Below are 20102 nucleotides of genomic sequence, written 5' to 3' on the forward strand. Positions count from 1 at the left end.
TCAGAGAGTTGCGTGGGAGGGATCTTTGTGTGTGTGTGTGAGTGTGTGTGTGTGTAATTCACAGCAGATGACCACTTGGGGGATGGACGTTTACAGGGGAGGTAAGTGTTTCCTCAAACCTCATCAGAGAACAGCCAGATAAATGTAGAACAATGTCTCTCACAGTCGCTGCCTTGTTTTCCTCTCTCTGGTCACTGTTGGTGACAACAAGTGGAGCATGGTAGACCTCCAGCAGCAGCAGCGACCATCAGATCATCAGCGTCCGTGGGAATGGATACCAGCAACCTCCTGGCGGGACTCGTCCTTCTCCTCGCGTCGCTTCGTTGCTTCATCTCCGGCTTTTGTCCGGAACAGTGCGACTGTCAGGAACCACGTCACGTGCTGTGCAGCAACCGCGGGCTGCAGATGGTGCCGGAGCCCTCTGCAGCATCCGAGGAGGTTCTGGTCCTCAGCCTCGGCGGGAACTTCATTGGAAATATATCTGAACCGGACCTTGTTGGATACAGCGACCTCGTCCGGTTGAATTTGCAGTACAACCAGATAGAATGGATTGACCCTGAAGCGTTCCAGAATGTGTCTAAGTTGGAGGAGCTGTATTTAGGTCATAATCTGCTGTCGGCGTTCCATCCTGGTACTTTGAAGGCGTTAAGGAAATTGACTACTCTTTATACCAACAATAACAACATAAAGAAGATTGTACCTGAGGTTTTCGGCAGTCTGGATCACCTGGTTAAACTTCGTCTGGATGGCAATGCGATAGAGGTACTTCAGGACTCTGTTTTCAGGGGATTGGAAGGTCTTCTTTATCTCCATCTGGAATCCAACCACCTCCAACACATTCACAGAAATGCTTTCTCAAAGCTCGACCACCTGCGATATCTCAACCTGGACCACAACCGGCAGCGAACACTTCGAGGTGTCCTCATGTTCTCACATCTCACGTCCCTGACTACTCTACTGCTGTCCGACAACCAGATCCACCACGTCGGGAACAACGTCTTCAAAGGTCTGAGGCGCTTGACCAAACTGACCCTGAGCAACAACAAACTCTCCCGCCTCACCAGCGAGGCGCTGATCGGTCTCAGCAGCCTCCGGGAGTTTCATATAGATGGGAACCAGCTGGAGGAGATTCCTGCCAAACTTCTGGACCCGCTGGAGCGCTTGGAGGTTCTGGACTTTAGTCGAAACCAAATTTCCAACGTTGACCCTTTGGCTTTCAAACAGCTGCCACATCTGAAGGTGCTGAAGCTAAAAAGCAACTTGCTAACTAGCTTGTCGGGGGACATCTTTGCACTGAATGACTTGCTTTACGATGTTGAGCTCCATGGCAACAACTGGACATGTGACTGTCAGATGGAGCGGCTGAAAAGATGGATGACGGATGTTCACTCTCAGGGGAAATTGCTGAGCGTGTCCGTACAGTGTCATCAGCCGGCGACGCTGAGAGGGAAATATCTGGACTATGTCAATAGCTCTTTGCTTCAGCCCCTCGGGACCGCGGCCGATTTGTGCCAAAAAGATCAAGAGGACCCTTCGGCAGAGGGGGGTTACCAAGAACTCCAGGGGGACCAAGGCAGAGTAATACCCTTACTTGAGAAAGCTAAGCTAATAACAGAGTCATCAAGGCCAAAGTCACGATTTACCAAAGAGACATCTGGGAAAAAAATCAAGGGGAGGTCAAATGTCACTTCTCGACCCGACTCCCTGGTATTTTCCACCCCAAGTCACGCCGAAGACCTTAACAGATCCCCCGCTCACCCAAAGTCTGACCCCACAACATCACCCGCACTCCGTTCTGGAGAAAAGTTTGACCTCTTGAGGTCAGAACGTGAGCAGAACCTTCCAGTGGTCACAGATCCATGTGTGTTCAACCGCCTGTTCATCACCAATGTCACGGTAGACCAAGTCACGTCCAGCACTGTGACCGTGTACTGGACCACCAGGGATCACCACCGCCACACACCCGGGACAACTGAGAATGAAGTCCAATACCGGATTCTCTACGACCGGTTCGGTACACAGGACCGCTTCCCTCGATACGTGTATGCCGTGGGCTCGGCTCGCTCCGTCACCCTACAAGAACTCAGCTCGGACGTGACCTACATGGTGTGTGTGGAGGGAGTCGTAGGAGGATCCGTGTGTCATGTTGCGCCGCGTGACCACTGCTCCGGACTGGTGACCCTACCAAAAGGCAGACGCACTCTGACCTCTGACCTACAGCTCGTGACTGTCATCACACTGGCCTGTAACGCCCTGCTGCTGCTGGTCATCGGCGGGGTGTGGCTGGCGCGGACTTTAAGGAAGAGGATGCAGAGGAGGAAGTCGGCCGTACACGTGCGCCACATGTACTCCACCAGGAGACCCTTCCGTGCCAACGTGGCGACGGCGGCCCTTTCCTCAGACTTCACCAGTTACCAGAGCAGTCGCCCGTCTCGACTTGGACCACTGGAGGAAGACCTCATCGAGTTCCCGTGTGAGCGCTTTCAAGAGAACAGCTGTGCTCGCAGAGACAGTGACATGCAGAGGTTCTCCGACTAGAACTGTGTATCTCCTCTTGAGCATATTGAAAATAACAGTTTTGCTCATGGACTGACTGATAGTCCTAGATAAGATGTATTTTTCTATATCGTCAGGGATCTGTTTGAAACTGAATCACTAAGGTCAGCAGAACTTTAATCAGGCTGGACAGGAACTCTCGGTCCCTACCCTCTTCTTTTCCTTCCTCTTTTATTTCCTCGCACCTGCTGGTGTTTTTTCTAATCCATCCAGATGGATCACTGATTTCACCTATGGTGCTAATTTGCAGTTTATATTCTCTCATTGAGATTGTGTGTGTTGTATTGTTGTGATTCAGGAATATTGCTGCTTGTTTGTATGAAACTTTGCATCACAGTGACAAGTAAACTTCCCATAATGTGTCTTTCTTCCATTTTTTTACACTTACTTTTCAGACCAGGGCAATGCCACTTATGATTAATCAATTAATTTTGAATCTAAATATAACGTGGCTGTGTTTTTTCTCAAGGAAATACATGCATTTTTATTTGTCTGTTTTTAGAAAGACATTTTTTGTCCCCTCAAGTATTTGTAAGAAAAAGTAATTTTACGTAAAATGTTATGTTTTTTTTATAAATACTTGTAAATAAAATAAAAAGTATTTATTATTTCATTCATTCATTGTTTTTTCATGAAATTATGAATCTTTTGACCTCTTGAACTGTTTCCCCTCACAACAGATACAGAAAGGAATTTGGCCATTTGTGAAAATGTTATTACCCAGCAGTGCATCACAGGATAACTTTTCAAATCAAATTAAATTTGTCAAATAAAAATGTCTAATCTTTTTGGAAATATTTTAAATATACATTTTATCTAATAAAAAAAGAAAGAATGAAATGCGTCTGTAAACATCAGCTTTTTCAATTAAAAAGAACACAAAATACGAGAATAAGTATTTTTATTTCAGTATGAGACTTGCCAAAGATTGTCAACGTCCACACAGTACAAAAAAAGCAGCCCGTAGTTCATTCACTCTCTCTTTGTGTGTTAAAAGTCAACAGAAATACTGATAAAATACTGTACAATTTAATGGCTTGGCACGCGTATATACAAAAGCACAACTTTAGGAATTAGAAAAATACATTGATTGTGTTTTTATTCGCAAGAGAAGGCAAAAGGTGCGCTTTTATATTAGTTACAAATGTTAACTAATACAGTTTGTCCTCAGTGCATCAAAGTGCAGGATACAAAAGCAAGATGGACTGAGCATGTGCAGAAAAAAAACAATTGTGAATGAGAAACTTAAATAAACCCAGAGGATCCAGTTAGAAAAGTTAGGTCACTTTTTAGGAAAATATTTTTCAATAATGAGTCGTACACAACAGAAGTTCAGTGTAATTCTCTCCTGGTTACATTAACGATACACTTTTTCGCTCTACAATCTTGACTGCCGCCCCCTAGTGGTGGAGGACGTAAGTGTCTATCGAGGCGGGACTTCCTCCTGCAGCTGAACAGAGACTCTTATCAAAGGTCTTCTTTGGATCCTTTCCCCGCAGATAAGTGACCGAAAGACGCAATTACTTTCCCTGTTGTTTTTTGGTTGCTTTGATTGAATTTGAAATATTTAAAAATAGATATATGTCATATATATCATCATACAGTTTTAGTGCCTCTCTGAAAAGGAAGAAAGTGCATTTAATGGATTTAAGTGCTTTGTACCTGCGTCATAATACACTAAAAAAACAACATTATGACCAAATGTAAATCAAACCGACTTTCATTTGCTGCATGTTTAAAAGTATGAATTTGAACTATTTTCTTGTCTCTTTAGTAAAAAAAAAATTGAATATTAGTTTTGCAAAAAAAAAACCTGAACATATATTATTTATTATATGAGAAGTTATGTAATAACATATTTTAAGATTTTTTTATCAATTAATTATTTGCAGCAAAATAGAGTTTCTGTTTTACTTAACTTAACATTAACGATGACTTTATTTTAAAAAAAAAATTAAATATATATTTTTGGAATCAAACTCATTTTTTTAAAAACTGGAGGCCATATTTTTTTAAGAACAGACATATATAAATAGAAAAATAATGACATTGTATATGTGTTATATTTTGTAAATGCAGCGAATTGTCCAAAATATGTCAATTTAATAAAAAAAAGTCATTTTCCTCTGGTTGAGTCACACTCGTCTGAAGATGCTGGTGATGAAGGGGGCGCCGTGGAGCAGAGGTCAGGGACTACTCACTGGGGTATCCGTGAGCTTCTCTCTGCCGAGCAGTTACCGGACAGTCTTTGTGAGTCAGCAGGATCTGCTTCAGTTGACCCACCTCCGACTTGAGCGACGTCACCTCGTTCTGCACAGAGGACCAGGAGACGACCTTCACCATCATGGTCAGACAGTCTCGTGAAGGTGTGCGAGTCTCACCTGCAGCTGCAGGTTGGTGTGCGTCAGTTCTTCGGCCTTCTTCTCCAGCGACGACACCCACAGCTTCCTCTTCTGACGACACCTCGTGGCTGCAGCTCTGTTGCGTTCCAAGAACTTCTGCCGGCGCTCGTCGGGGTCCTGGTCCGAGGTTCTCCTCCGTCGACTGACTCCTCCACCTCCACCTCCACCACCACTGCTGCTGCAGCTGCTGCTCCCTGACCGCATTGCATGCTGGGAGTGCTGCATGTGCTGAGCAATTGGTGACACCTGTGGAGGAGAAGAGTCCAGGTCATGAGCAGGTTCATGGTTGAGCAGAGGTTCAGTGAAGGCGTCGTACCTGTGCGGAGAGTGAGGGTGGGGAACAGGGGTGCAGGTGAGGCGGGGGGGACGGGTGGGCCTGGATGTGAGATGCACTCTGATGGTGATTCTGGGAGTTCCCGTGATGCGGGGGTGGCGACGCGTGACATTGCTGCTGGTAGGTGAGAGACGGATGATGATGATGTTGATGATGATGATGAGGATGATGGGCTTGATGGTGCTGTAGTGGAGGAGCCTGTTGACGCTGTGACATCATCTCCATCATGTGACCCATAGTTGAGTTGTTAACGGGAAGCATTCCAGGATGATGCTGTTGGTAGTGATGGCCCACCGTTTGTTTGCATCTCTGTGTCGACATAGAAGAACACGAGTTTGTTTGAGGGACTTTTTTGACCCTTTTTAGAACATCTTTATATCCTGAGAATAATTATGTTGATGTAAAATGAAACATTAATAAGGTATATTTAAAACTACTTAATAATTTAGATGAAAATTGGCGTTGTTTGCAAACGATACTAGCATGATGCAAATGTTCCTTTTAAATAAACTGAACTGAACTGAATTACCTGATATAGTGATAGTTCTTTTTTAAATGTATGTTGTTTCCAATATTTATTCTGCTTTAGGTAAAAGCAGCAAACATACACAAACTATTGTCTCAACAATTAAACAACGGTCTTCACCCATGGAAATTGGAATGCTGCTTTAAATTAGGTTTTCAGTTGTGTTTGTTATTATGGACGCTTTGTTGGAAAATTTAGTAGAAATAAAGCTGAAACATACATTTAAATTATATTAAGAACATTGAAAAATAATAATAGCAAAATTAACAAAATTACATGTTTTAATAGAATGAATAATTGTATACTATTGTACTGGACATATATATAGATGTGGTATATGATGGAATTTAAACCATAATATACTAAAAAGGAAGAATCCAACATTTCAATGTTACTTTTAATGGAAGCGCAAAGGGATGAAGAAAATTAAAATACATATTAACCATATTTCATGCATATTAAATTGATAATTTCCATAATTTCAGTTACTTTCCAGGGCACTATTTATTCTCTCTGTTGTGGTCATTAGTTTGACATTGTTTGGCCTGTTTGTCATTTCTATTCAAGTTAATCCATTAAATAATTTTTCTCCAGACCCTCATTATAACAAACCTATGTACTTATGTAACTTACACTGTTGAGTATTTTAGCTAGTAATAATCTAAAGTAGGAGAAATATATGTGGGAAAATGAATAACATAATATGAGATAAAGAATGCAAATCTGTATAGTTAAATAGATTTAGAGTAGGTGAGAGACACGATCATGACTGCGTTCCCAACGCGCACCACTAGATGTCACTACGGAGCGGTCAGTAAATACTTTCTTTTGAACCCAAGTGTTGAATTTGTGGCCTTCTGACTATGGAAGTATATCAGTGCCATCAGAATACTGAATGGTTGAATTTAATATTTCAAATATTGAAAGGTTGGATTTGTTGTAGTTTAATTACGATTCAATATGTTTTTATTCGTAGCCTTTGAAATTCAATAATAAAAAAAATCGAAGCCTTTGAAATTCAATAATAAAAAAATCGAAGCCTTTTAAATTCAATATAAACAATTTGAAGTATTTTTTTCACATAACAAGTGTTATCAAGAGCGTCTCCCTTACCAGATATGAGATCATTCTAAAACATGACGTCACTTGACAAAAGTTCGAGAGCAGGTTTCTAACGCGCGACTCCAAAAGACAAACGTGACGTCACACTAAACAGACGTTGTGGGCGGGGCTTCAACAAACGGTCTTATAGAGAAGGATGAGACCGTTAGAGTCAAACATCCTTCCTGCTTAAATCCTTTGACATCAGAATCTACTGATTGTTCGTGAGATGTAGTGTAAGATGTTTAAACTCCAGACGTTAATAAAAATATCTAAACCGATGAGACAGCGCTTCGATGACGTCACCTGATCGTGTTATTGCACGCAAGTATGATCAAGTCACTCGGTACTCGTTTGGATTTGTCTGGTGTTTTTTTTTTAATATTGAATTAAAAATATATATATATTGAATAATTGAAATTAAATTATAACAAATTCAACCTTTTAATATTTGAAATATTAAATTTAACCATTCAATATTCTGATGGCACTGATATACTTCCATATCTGACAGCGTATTCATGTGTAGCACATGGCGGACATCTCTTCCACCTCAGCAACACTTCCAATCATCCACAACAAGCGGGATAATGTCGGCCTTCACACCTTCACGCCGTATGACTGCAACAGCAGACCTGCTGCCCGAGCAGCTAAATCCAACCTCGGCTCACCTTTCTCCCACCATCAGCAGAGTGGAGCGAGAGCAGGGGGTCATGTTTGGAGCATGACATCACCCCCACCCCCCCTCCACGGCCATACTCCCTGTTACACAACATTTCTTTAAGTGAAGAACACACACCCGCCCTCGACCCATCACAGACAAAAAAGGGAGCACATTGAGCGTCTGCCAAGGATGAGGTCAACTACTGTCTGTGCCAGCCCTGCTGCCACACGCACACACACACACACTCACTATTTGAGTTGTGTTTACTACATAGAAACACCCTGACACTGTGGCCTGTGATTACATCATGAATCTGCCGGGCCTGGATGACACACCACATTGATATGTCTGTCTGGAGGGATCAGTGAATTGAGAACTGCAGACCAAACACCGTCAAACATTGACTTTCCGCTCGTACTGTACGACGTCTTCACGCACCAGTCGTGGCGTCGCGTCAGATTCTTCAGGAAGACGACACATAATTTATGAAACCAAACACATCGTGCGTAAGATGGGTGTCGAGCCAGACACCATTTCTCATTAAATGACAATCTATTGAGGGACTTTGTGCGTCTGCAGTTTTAGAAACCAGAACAGCCAAATTCTTACTCTCATATAAAACGCCTTGTAAAAACACATTTGAGATGTTTGAAGAATCAAATAGCTGGACGGGAATTTAACCGTAGCTTTAAAATGCTTGTATAAAATGCTTGGCCAGTTGTAACCCGTGTTTGGAATATTAAAGCTCAGAGAAAACAGAGAAGGAAGAGGGTCAGATTCACAACATCTTTAAACTCCAACGCAATACTAGACCCACCGGAGAGCAGTCCTGATTGGTTGTTGAAGCTTCATGAAGCAGTAGCATTATTTTCACAGTGCACTTGATGTCACTCTCTGCTCTATATTCTCTTTAATTGTTTGGTTTAGCAATTCCAGGGCTATATCATGTGGCCCCAGAGGAATATTTAAATGTTAATATTAATTTAATATTTAATTACAATTAATAGAATTACAATAAACATTTGATTGTTGGTCGTTTCATTTAAAAAAAAAATACTTAAAAAAAAAAAATTTTATAGGGTTGAATACCTTTCACAATTTATTATTATAAATATTATATAAAAGCGCTAAGAAAAATGAATGTGAATTTGTCCATTAATAGGACCAATAAAAGGAATAAATGAAGATAATAAAAGGTCTTAAAATAAAGATTTTTTACAAGTTACAGTATATGTAGAGTTGAACTAGAAATACAATTTTTGGAATGGAATAACTAATTCAGTTTTATAGTGTTATTTTCTTGCTGGCCGCATATATGGAGCCCTAGGTCTGAGCTAACCTCATGTCAGAGGGCGCCACCGACTGAGCTCAAAAGAATAAGACACTGCTTCATGAAGCTCCAGCCCACTCTAGAAAACTAGCTCCCAGTACTTCAAATAAAAAACACTGTCTCTGACCAACTGTTGTAAAGCAGTTTGATGGTCACATGACACCCACAGACTCTCTGGACGGGTCGTCCAGACAAAGTAACTTAGTGAAGAACATGTTAAAATAATACCTAGAGACTTCTACCACATGAGTCATGACTGTTGAAATGAAACCATTACAGTGAATGTGAAAAACAAAATCATATGTAAATGTTACATATTTTTTGAGTATCTTTAATAATAATGAAAATGCATTTTATTTGAAGTTCCCTGTATATATTAAGTATATTAAACTGTGCTACTGGACACTATGGAAAACCGGTTAAAGTCAACAAAGGTGTTGAGGATTTGTAGCTGGTGTAAGACACGGCGTCAGATCAACAGCTCTTGCTAGTATGTGATTTTAAAATCTGGGAAGTGTTAGCTAGAAGGCTTTACTGCAAAGCTTCCAGATGGTAATGCTTGTTCTGCCTAATGTTTGGACCTAGTCTAATCTATGACCTTGAACTGCGAATCATGGCTCAAGAAAACAATCTAAAAACTCTTGCATATTTTTAGACAATGAAATCAATGAGAGGGTAAATGCTGTATTCTGATATTCTTATAAATCCAGATCTTGAGCAACATTATCTACACACAAGATTGATTTAAAAATTGAGTTACCTGAGGCGAGGAACAAGAAGGGTTGTGGACGGGACCAGGTCCACCCATAATACAGGACATCTGCTTCTCCAGCTGAAGAAAAAGAAACGTTGATAAATATCCTCCGGAGGAAGAAAGAAAAATGGTTCATATTAATAGTTTTCCTATGATGACATTAGCTTGACTTAACTATTGTTCATTCTCTCAGGTAAAGTTTCCAACGAACACCTTTCTTGAATTAGCGAGCAGATGTGAGAATTAATCCTGATACTTACTGGCAGGTGCTGAGCAGATGCCCCTTGCATGGCGGGATCAGGCAGGGGTCCAGGTAAGGAGGCTGCCAGTGGTTGTCGATGTCTGTTTCGCATGTAAAGGAGGGAGGACAGAGGTCCAGACAATGACCTGTGATTGGTCAAAAATAGAAAAATGACTGTATTGTTTAAGGAACTCTTGAAGATGACAGATATTGTTATTGTGAGCTTTTGTACAAAAACCTCTGCTTTTAACAGTATTTTTAAAAAAATGTGGACAAATAGAATTTCACAAATGTGTTTTAAGAGACTTTGTGAGACGTCAGTATTTTCCCTGGATAAAGTATTTTGCCAGGTGGTAAGCGATCACCTATTCCCAGATTTTAAAGATGTATAGAATTTAATTGTTATTATTTTTGGCTCATAAATATTTCAGTATGGAGAAATATATACTTAAAGCGTTCATGCTAATAGACACTAAGGTTGGTTGGTCACGAGTTTAGCCAGGTCATTTGCCAAATTAGTAAAAAAAGGAAAAACAATAATTGGAGAAATGGTTTAGCGATATTTAGTAAAAGTACTTAACTCCCCCTCAACATAACCAAACACCCATGACATTTGTCACTTTGACAATGTCTACACTGACATATTGACGATGAAAACTCTTTAAAAAATGAACCTTCAAGAGCTTTTTGAAGAAAAATATTCTTTGTTGTTGTCTTGGTTCAGGCTGGAGGCTCCTCTGCCTCACGTTTGCTGTAAACATTGTCTAAAGGGCTGAGCAATAGGATGACGCAGTAGTTGGCTTGTGCTCGCTTTGGGAAGACAGGATCCATTACTCTGGTCTGGTAATGTTTTGGCACTCTCTACTCTTGAAGAGGCGTAATTGATGCATTCATAAATGGACACTACAAGGTTTTTAAGTGTTGCTTTGTAGTTTAGGAATCCTTGGAGTATTGTTGAGGTAATAACTGGAATTGTAATTGTAAGTTTGGAGAACTGCTCGTGCTCTACGGAAAAAACACATGACCAAAGACAATATTGACTTAGGTTAGAAAATGAAGAACAAATCTATTATCTTATCTTATTTAGATTTATGTAGGAGAATACATTGACAAACTAGCTTGACCCATAAAACTTGTAAATAAAAAGACCAAATACAAAGACAAACAATGACTAATCTTGGGCCTTGAAAGTTTGATACTAGGGGTCTCAAACTAGCCTGTGGGCCATTTGCAGCCTATGAGTAGATATTCTGTGGCTCTCTAGATTGGCAAATGGTTAGGGAACAAAATTAATGTCCAATTTGATATGGCTTTGATTATATAGTTGTGGTTGGCGCAAACAACAAAACACCAAATGTCCAAATTCACAGTGAAACCACAGAAAACACAGAAAATCATTAAAATCAAAATAGAATTCAAATATGCATCCAAGACATGCAAAAACAAAAACAAATTAAAAACCTCATAGCCAACCACCCGTATAAAGAAATGTACCCACAGCCAGTTGGGTTTAAGACTTCCATCAAATATAACACTTGAAAAGGTGAAATAAAAACGTTACAGGAACTGTCGTCGGCCCTTTCAATCCAAATCTGATTTAATATTTTTGCTACATTTCAATAGTCTTCTGGGAAATAAACTTCAATCTGCAAATTTCATTGAATCCATTTGTTTTATTAACCGACAACGACAGGAAGTCTAAAGGAAGTCATATCAATAAATATCACTTAAGTTTCTCAATTTGTTATAAGATGGTGCGGTACGATAAGATAAGTGTGTTATGATACACACTCTTCTCCGCTGAGGTAAAACAAACAGTTGAGAAGTGCAAGCTGAGGTTGGAGGTGAAGCCGTGACAATGGAAAGTATGACGATATGAAAACAAGGGAATGAAAACAAACATGGGAAAAGAAAGTGACAGCTTGGGAGGGAGGGGAGGAGCCGAGAGATCACAGCGGGGGGAAACAGCGGACCCCGGTGCCATGTGCTGACCTAACCGCTCCGGCTCTCGGCCAATCGGACAGCGTGGCTGAGCTGAGGTCACCAGCAATGATGTCATCGGCAACCCTCCCCCCTCCCCTCGGTATGCAACTCATTGAGTGTACAACAAAGTAGAGACAAACCAAAACAGATTTTCGTAATGTAACCACAACAGCTCTCCCGGGCTGACAGCCAGAAAGTCAGGTCGCCATGGAAACGCAGGGTAAACACCAGGAGAAACAGTCAGACACTTTATCCGTCGTTCATTTGGAAGAACTTAGCTGGTTGCCCTGACTAACAGGCTGTCTCGATTCACTTGGCACCGACGTACTGAAGCCACTAAAAGGGAGTATAAATCGCTCCCCATAGTTCCGTCTGGTCCTGGACAGATGTTTGGACTTTTTAGTGCCGATGACTAACTTCCGGTACCTTGATTCGTACGGAATTAGAAACAGCATTTGTCTGTCTACAAGCTAGAAGGCAAAGTGCTCCACGTCGATGGAAGGACATGATGAGAGAGATATTCTCATTAAGAAGGTTTTCTGGCAAATACTGTCAAATCTTCAGATTTTTGTGTTTGCTTTCATGCATGTTTTATTTATAGTATAAGTCATATGTCATGCACCATACGGACATGTGAGTGTAAACAACAATCACTTCGAATACATGTTTACATCCCATTGATTACATTTTTGGAGGAGGCCGGTTCATTCTCCTTGTTTACATCCTAGATCTGATCTGTTTCGTTGTTAAATGATGTCAAAACGACAGCTATCTGTCGAGAAAATCACTTAAACAGGTCCTTCTTGAAGGACGAACGACTTTGAGGAGCGTATGTGGAGGTTTGCCGGGACACACTAGTCCATATCATAAGAATCAGAGGCGTGGAAGAGATGAGGAGGATGAATGTGGGAGCTCGGGTTCATGTATGCGGCTGGAATCTAAATTGACATCATCACGAGGAAAATAATTCGTCAGGAAGGTTGGTAGTGATGGAAACATGGCTGGACTCTGGACCTGTCTTCTCCAGAAAATAATTTGCAGAGATGTTTTGGGTTGTCAATGTTGACATTATCTATGGATAAGTCAGAAAGGTGTGTCGGAAAGTTTGTGTGTCTTTAAATCTCTTTTAAAAACCCACTTTTACAGATTGGCTTTGATATGATGTCACCCCTTAACCCTTAACTGGTTTCATCAATGGGCTTTTACTCTCTCTTATTTGCAGTGTTTTATCATTTTATTTAATACCGTTTTCCTTTGAATGGAATGTGTTTTGTTTTATCTTGTTTTACTACTGTGCTGTTGTGTCATTTTTAACTGAATATGTTTGCTTTTATGTAAAGAACTTTGTAACCACTGTTAAAAAAGTGCTATATAAATTTAAGAAAAATGTTTTGTGTGTGTGTTCAATCCAATTTCCAAGCCAAATTCGAAGTGTTTATTTATCAACCTAAAAAATAGGTGCATTGACGTAAACAAAAAACAACAAGGTGTTAGAATAACTGTCACGCGTAATACAAATAAGGTTACAATAAGTTATACCAAGATCTTGAACAAACACATATTAACATGTAACTGTCCTGTAACTAACCTATTGACTCTTGGTTCTCACAAACCAAAGATGCTTTATATAATACCTGTTGGTCTAGTGGTTAAGAGACTGATTTTGACACGTGGTATGTTTTTTGATTTTATAAAGTGTTTTTCATAATGAGGTGTGAAATGATCTCCTTGTTAAAGGTACACTCTGTCTCAGTGCTCAATGGTTAGCATGAGTGTAGCAGCATATGTTGTGTCTCACTCCAACACCAGACAATTGTTGCTCAACAACACTCATCAAAGTCACACTTGAACTCACCCTGAGTGTGAGAGAGTAGACGGCGCCTGAGTGATGACTGATCCGGAGTGAGAGGAGGACGAGGTTTGCTGGGAGGCCAGGCTGCAGTACAGGCCCATCACGGAGCCATGGCTCTGTGGGTGATGGAGATGTGGCTGGTGTTGGGGGGGGTGCTGGAGCTGGAGCTGAGCTTTGAGCTGCTGCTGGTTCATACACGACGGTCCATTGTGAGAAAGAGTCTGCAATCCAGAAACATTGTTTTATTATTATTATTAAGTCATCTCAGTGGGGCCCAAACTTAAATTAGATGAGGGCCACATTCCATGAAGTGAAAACAAGGTAAAAGATGACATCTTAGCAAGAGTTCAGTTCTAGAAACACTTACCAAACACAAACTCATATTTTGACCTGCCATTCAATACCTACAGAATATCTGTTTCCTAATTTAGTTCACCATTTCTAAACACGTATACTTATTTTTCCTTTTTAAGTTGATGTGTATTACAGACTTAATGAAGGTGTGTCTGGTCTTGGTCTGTACAGGCTAAGGGTCGTTGTCGTTGTCGTCATCGTTGTTGTTGTCGTTGTCGTTGTCGTTGTCGTTGTCGTTGTCGTTGTCGTTGTCGTTGTCGTTGTCGTTGTCGTTGTCGTTGTCGTTGTCGTTGTCGTTGTCGTTGTCGTTGTCTCTATGTTGTATGATCTCGTTCTTGGTGTTGGTTTTGTCTTGATCATGATTTGTTTTTTTCTTGGTCTCTACAGTTCGTGGTCATGTTGTCTTGGTGTAAGGTCTTGGTCTGTCTTGGTCTGAGATTCTCTCTGTCTCGCCCAGTCTCGAGCTATAACAGAGCATATTAAGCATAATGGACTTTGATTATTTTCCCACTTATTCAATGATACCCATCATACCATTATTGTAAACATTATGTCATTTTTTTTTCGCCCTTGTTCAGAACCTCCATTAAAAAAGGTATTTATTGACTATGTCTGCCTTTGTCTTTGTCCTGTTATGGACTCAAAACGTTCAGGGGTTGATCTCAGCTAAGGCAGCCTTGACTATTAGTCTTGTACCTCTAAACACTAATCTCATTTAATCTGTACCTTAGAATCATTTGAAGTGAAGATATCAATATACCTGCTTCTTCTTTTCCTCCTCCTGTGCCTGCAGGAACTCTTCCTCTATCTCCTTGAAGAGGCCGACTTCTTCACAGTTCTGTAAAAAATGGGTCGGCGTAGGTGTCTGGTCTGAAAAATAGTGTCACAAAAAACATCATTAGTCTCAGCTATTGGTTTGTTATCATGTCAAACAAGAAACGTAAGATTCTGGGTCATATTCTCTGAGGTAGGATCTGACAAAACCCTCAAATCGAACAAAAGTTTAAAAATATTGTTAATTATCCTGTAAAAAATGGAGTCTGGTTGAATTGAAGGAACTTTATTTCATGAAGGTAGGAGTTGAAGGAAAGAGATCATATCTTTCCTCTGTCTCTTCTGGTGGAGACGTGATCTGTCCCAGATTAACTGAGTGTTATAAGCTCTTCAGCACGTCTTTTAGAGGAAACATCTTGACCAGTTATACAACTTTACTGCTTTGAGACTTTCTCTGATGAGCTCCTTGACTTGCTTTTCTTTAAACCTTCTCAACAAAGAATCCATCAAGTTTCACAGAGTGGTCAACCTTGACTTCCTCATACTTCCAAGCACTCTTCAAAGACACACTCAAACATGAAGTCAATAAAGAGGGAGGAATAAATAAAAGCCACATGTCACCTGAAAAAGGCGTGTCCGTCTTGATGGAGGGGAACTTGAGGGTCATCTCATGTTTGTGTCTGTGGATGAGCAGATGCTCCTCTAACTGGAAACGCTGTGACAAAAGAAGCAAATTTATTTGCAACAATACGACAAACTAGCCTTGAGAAACAACATTTGGAGCTATCTCAGTGTTGTGTCTGTAAACATAGTAATGTAAAATAAAGCTATAACGTTGTATTAAAAAAAAAAAAATTCATGAAAGTGTAATTATTTTAGATTTTACCCACATAAATTACAAGTTTGAGTTGAGTTTCAAGAATCAAGTAAGAAATATGATTAATACAAATTCACTCACAATATTTAGCATGCCTCAATTATGATTTATTTTATATTTATTAATACAATAACAATGTTTAATTCTCACATATAAAGGTATAGAACAGATTTCTATTGAATTTTCTGATGATCCTCTTTTTTCTCGCTTGAATAATTCCATAAAATATGCACTATTTTGTTCACATCATATGATGTTTTAATAATGTAACTTTAAACAATGAAATGATAATTGTGTATTGTGAATCATGGAAGTTATTTTTTTTTACAGCTGAGAACTTTGTAGTATGTATATACAGTATATTGTTAGTAATGTCTTATGATATATATCAATTATTGAATTCATTTATTTGATCTTATTTTAATTATTGCTTAATGACAAACACATACTTTTGGTCAATTTTCAAATATATTGACATTTTTCTCAGGGGTCTTCTTTACAACTCATTTAGCCGACAATCTCAAGCTCTCTGTGAAGGAAACATGAACTGACCTGAGAGCAGCCTGCAGCCTGGCACATGTATGGCTTTTCCTGTTTGTCATTCATGTCCCACACAGGCCTAAACAAACGCACAATAAGAGCAACACGTGAAGCAGTGAAGGACTTCCAGACCACAATTACAACACGATGAGGTCACCCAGGTGGCTTCTACGTATCTTCACTCGCAGAAACAAACACTCACATATATCACTTATTCAAGGTCAGCCGATCCACTTGTCCTCTTATTATTCAGGATTTACGAGCCGGGCTTGTCATGAGCTGAAGACTCACCATTAGAAGCTGCTGCACAAACAACTATTAGGATCTGATGGAGCTCAAGTGTTCAATAAAAGAGCATTTTGAACTTGGGTTCATTTATGTTAGAGCTTAACAAAGCAAGAACCAAACAAAATTAAGCTTTGACGAAAGAAAAAAAGACAATTTAAACTGTTTTCTTTTTTAAATAAAATAAAAAACAATAATTATTATTATTATTAAACGTCCATATTTTTCAAAGTAATGGATGCCATCTTGGCTTTGTAGACAAATAACCTTTACAAAAATAAATCTTAAAAGCATTCAGTTGCCAATTTATAGTATTTTGTGGTGACATACATTCATTTAAACACAACTTATAAGAGAGAAATACACAACGATTCTGTCTATTAAAGGCAAATTTTACAGTATAAATTACACACAGAAGTACAGAAATTACGTTAAACATCTTCAATTTTGTGGCATTTTCGCCCCTATTAAAGCAACAATACGTATTTTGTAAAAAATTAAATGACCAATCATTGCAGAAAATATAAAAAGTAAATGTGTGAATGTTACATATCGGTGCTTTAACCACTATACTTTTCCACTAGCGTCTCTGGGTCTCATTCATGGAGCGGTCAGAAGGCAGCCGGAGGTCAGTTAACTGATTACTTCATTTCTTTGAGTGGAAAAAAGAAAGAATGGTGGAGAACTCTTCAAATAATTGGCCATAATTACCCCCTACCAGGGGCTGATGCGTACAGAGCCGGCTGTGTCTGAGGGTCCTCTGCAGGCTTGTTATCATGATGGAATGACAATATCAGGGAGTATTTTCTTTTACTTTGTGCTTGTAACTCCTCTTTTATCTCGCCAATCTCTCCACTACACTTGAGTTACAGACAAGGCATGAATGCATATCAATATAAAAATCATATAATATTTCAATTCATTATCAGACATTAACAGCTTCTTTAAACTCCTGGTTCATTTCTTATTAATGATGTTTATTTAATGTTAGTTTTGAAGTTTACTTATAAAATAAATGTTTTAGGATTGGATATCAAAGATAAGTGTTTCAAATATCTATTTAAATAATAGTTTTATTCAGCCAGTTTCACTCATATGTCTAGTTTTAGTTTGTGGAACGTGTGTATCTGATATTTTTATTTGACAAAATAATTGTTTTGCACACAATTTCAACCAATTGGTTTTGGGAAAACACATTATTTAAATAGATCCTTTAAAGCACATGGACGAAATAACTTGAGATATTGAAAAAAAAAACTCTTTAATGATTTAAAAATATTTTAAATCTCTGCACTTCTATCATTAAAATACACCATCTTTGGTTAAGGCCTGAACAATATATAAATGATGTGTCTATTAAACACATACACAACTAAGAATACTCTATGCTTCAAATGCAAATAAGATCATTATTTCATTATTATGTTGCAAACACTAAAGCATGAACTCTCTAAATGAAACATAGAATCGACTACAACACTTTTGAATGTATTTTTGTAATAGTAAATCAAAGATAAAAATGTATTAGAATACGCAAGCACATATATGTCCCTCAGTTCTGTGTCAGCATCATCTATTTATAGTTGCAGAATTAGAACCAGGGACACAGAATAGTTAAAGTGATAGATCACGCAAAATAAAAACTTCATTTTCTACTCACCCTCGTGTCGACTAAGAGTTGGGATTATTCTCCGAATAGTCTTTTCTTTTTTAGAGTTATAGGCAAAAATGTTTGTTCATTTTAACGTAGCGACTGGAGCTCAGTTGTCTTTATCTTCGTCCAAAATAAAGCACTTAAAATCATCCGAATACCTCTGTGGTGCTCGAAGAAAACTGAGCTTCAATCCCTTTATTAAAATGGATAATCAATTAAATTAAATTACATTTCATTTAAAGTGTCTTATTATAACAAAGTTATCTCAAGACCCTATACAGTTGAATGAATAATCATGTTTGCCTATGAAACAAAAAATATACAGATTACTCTGAAAATAATCCCAAAACATGAGGATGAGTAGAAAATTAAGGAAGTTTGAATTAAGGGAAAAATATCACTTAAAAAAAGCAGATGGATCATTATTGTTCAACTATATTAATTGATAGAAACTTTTTTTAAAACTACATTTTAGCCAGTGTCCACAGAAATCTCAATAATCCATTTAAAATTGATGTGATGGAGCTTCGTTGCTATTGTGGAGAAAGACACGGACAAACATGATTTTGCTGTCAAGGTGGAGATTAAAAAAGAGGAAACGTTCTCGTGTCGTGGGCAGAGTGGAAAGTAGGGATGGAAAGAGAGATAAAGAGCGATGAAAACAATGAATGGAAGGAGAGAGCAGGAATGGGAGCCGGCAGAGGGAGGGCGGTGCGGCTCCTGACAGGCTCGGACCTGCCTCTGCCCTCCTTTCACGAACCAGGGGTGACTTCATGGCTTTCTTTAAATGGGAAAAGTGTCAACAAACAGAGGAGCGCGAGCGACAGACGGTTCGACGCGCAGACACAGAAACCGCTGCCGTCTGTCGTGCTCGCGAATATGAGCAGACTCAGCACATTTCCAGCATTGATTACGTCAACCCGGGGTGACGTCACCTCAAATCTTAAATCCGACAACATGTTGCTATAATTCCCCGGATTAATATCTCATGAAAACGTGTCTCAAATAAGGAATTAACGACAGAGATTTTCCCGCCACTTCCCCTCGGAAAATTAAAAATAAAAAAATAAAAAAGAGTTTGACAAAAGTTGTGCACGCGTGTAGCGGCGGTTCGGACTTTTGCAACTTCTGGAGAAGGTTCCGACCCGAACCCCAAAAGATGCGTCTCTTACGACGGGTGAGTAAATAGAACCTGTTCCACACATCAACAAGTCGGACATGTCCGCCTGTCACTCCCCCCTCAAAAACACATGATGGCTCCCGCAACTTCCTCCGAAGTGACCGGAGAGAACGAAGGGAATAAAAGAAAGAAAGAAGAGGAAAGAGAGAGAGAGAGAGACTACTTGCCTTTAGCTGAGCGGTGGAGTTTGTGAATGAATGTAAAATAGCCGTACCTCCTGGTGGAGAGGAGAGCTGCTCCAGAGAGGAACCACGTTGGACTGGAGCGAGATTACAATACGATCTATTTACAGAAGCATTACATCACCGCTGCGGTGACGTCACGTGGGATTCCTGAACTTCTAAATCATTGCGGAGAGAGAGAGAGAGAGAGGGAGAGAGGGAGGGAAGGGGAAAGAGAGAGAGAGAGAGAGAGGGGCTGCCGGAGGGGGGGCGGGCTCACAGAACCGGCCGGGCGAAAAAGTGGGTCGGCACTGCATGCTGGTCCTGGAGTCAGTCAGCGACGTGATGGAACACGGAGCGCGTGGGTGTGAGAGAAGTCGTGCCAGGATGACTTCAAACTTCGGCAGAACTTTTTTTTTTTTTTTTTCTTTTAATGTGTGTCTACAGCCTCACGACTGACGTCTGCACGACTGACTCCATTGAAAAGTGGTCCATTACCAACCACGTGACCATGACATCATGCTCAGGGACGCT

At 39.8% G+C, this 20102-nt stretch overlaps 2 protein-coding genes across 2 annotated transcripts; one reads left to right on the forward strand and one right to left on the reverse strand.

Annotated features, from left to right (window-relative positions):
- Positions 1–225: 225 nt before the first annotated feature.
- Positions 226–2929, forward strand: tril (TLR4 interactor with leucine-rich repeats). The gene has a single exon (XM_087785947.1). The coding sequence runs from the start codon at positions 271–273 to the stop codon at positions 2536–2538; it is 2268 nt and encodes a 755-aa protein (XP_087642073.1). The 5' UTR covers positions 226–270; the 3' UTR covers positions 2539–2929.
- A 511-nt stretch (positions 2930–3440) lies between these two features.
- On the reverse strand, positions 3441–19605 carry LOC148084505 (cyclic AMP-responsive element-binding protein 5-like). Its single transcript, XM_087787580.1, has 11 exons — positions 19571–19605; positions 16301–16367; positions 15493–15586; positions 14858–14967; positions 13747–13964; positions 9928–10054; positions 9674–9745; positions 5275–5601; positions 4938–5204; positions 4758–4866; positions 3441–4006 (listed from the first exon to the last, which is right to left on the reverse strand). Exons 2-11 carry the CDS (start codon positions 16352–16354, stop codon positions 3957–3959), a joined length of 1428 nt encoding a protein of 475 aa, XP_087643706.1. The 5' UTR covers positions 16355–16367; positions 19571–19605; the 3' UTR covers positions 3441–3956.
- Positions 19606–20102: the final 497 nt, after the last annotated feature.

Source organism: Callionymus lyra, chromosome 3, assembly GCF_982586985.1.
Source record: "Callionymus lyra chromosome 3, fCalLyr1.hap1.1, whole genome shotgun sequence".
Taxonomy (NCBI): Eukaryota; Metazoa; Chordata; class Actinopteri; order Syngnathiformes; family Callionymidae; genus Callionymus; species Callionymus lyra.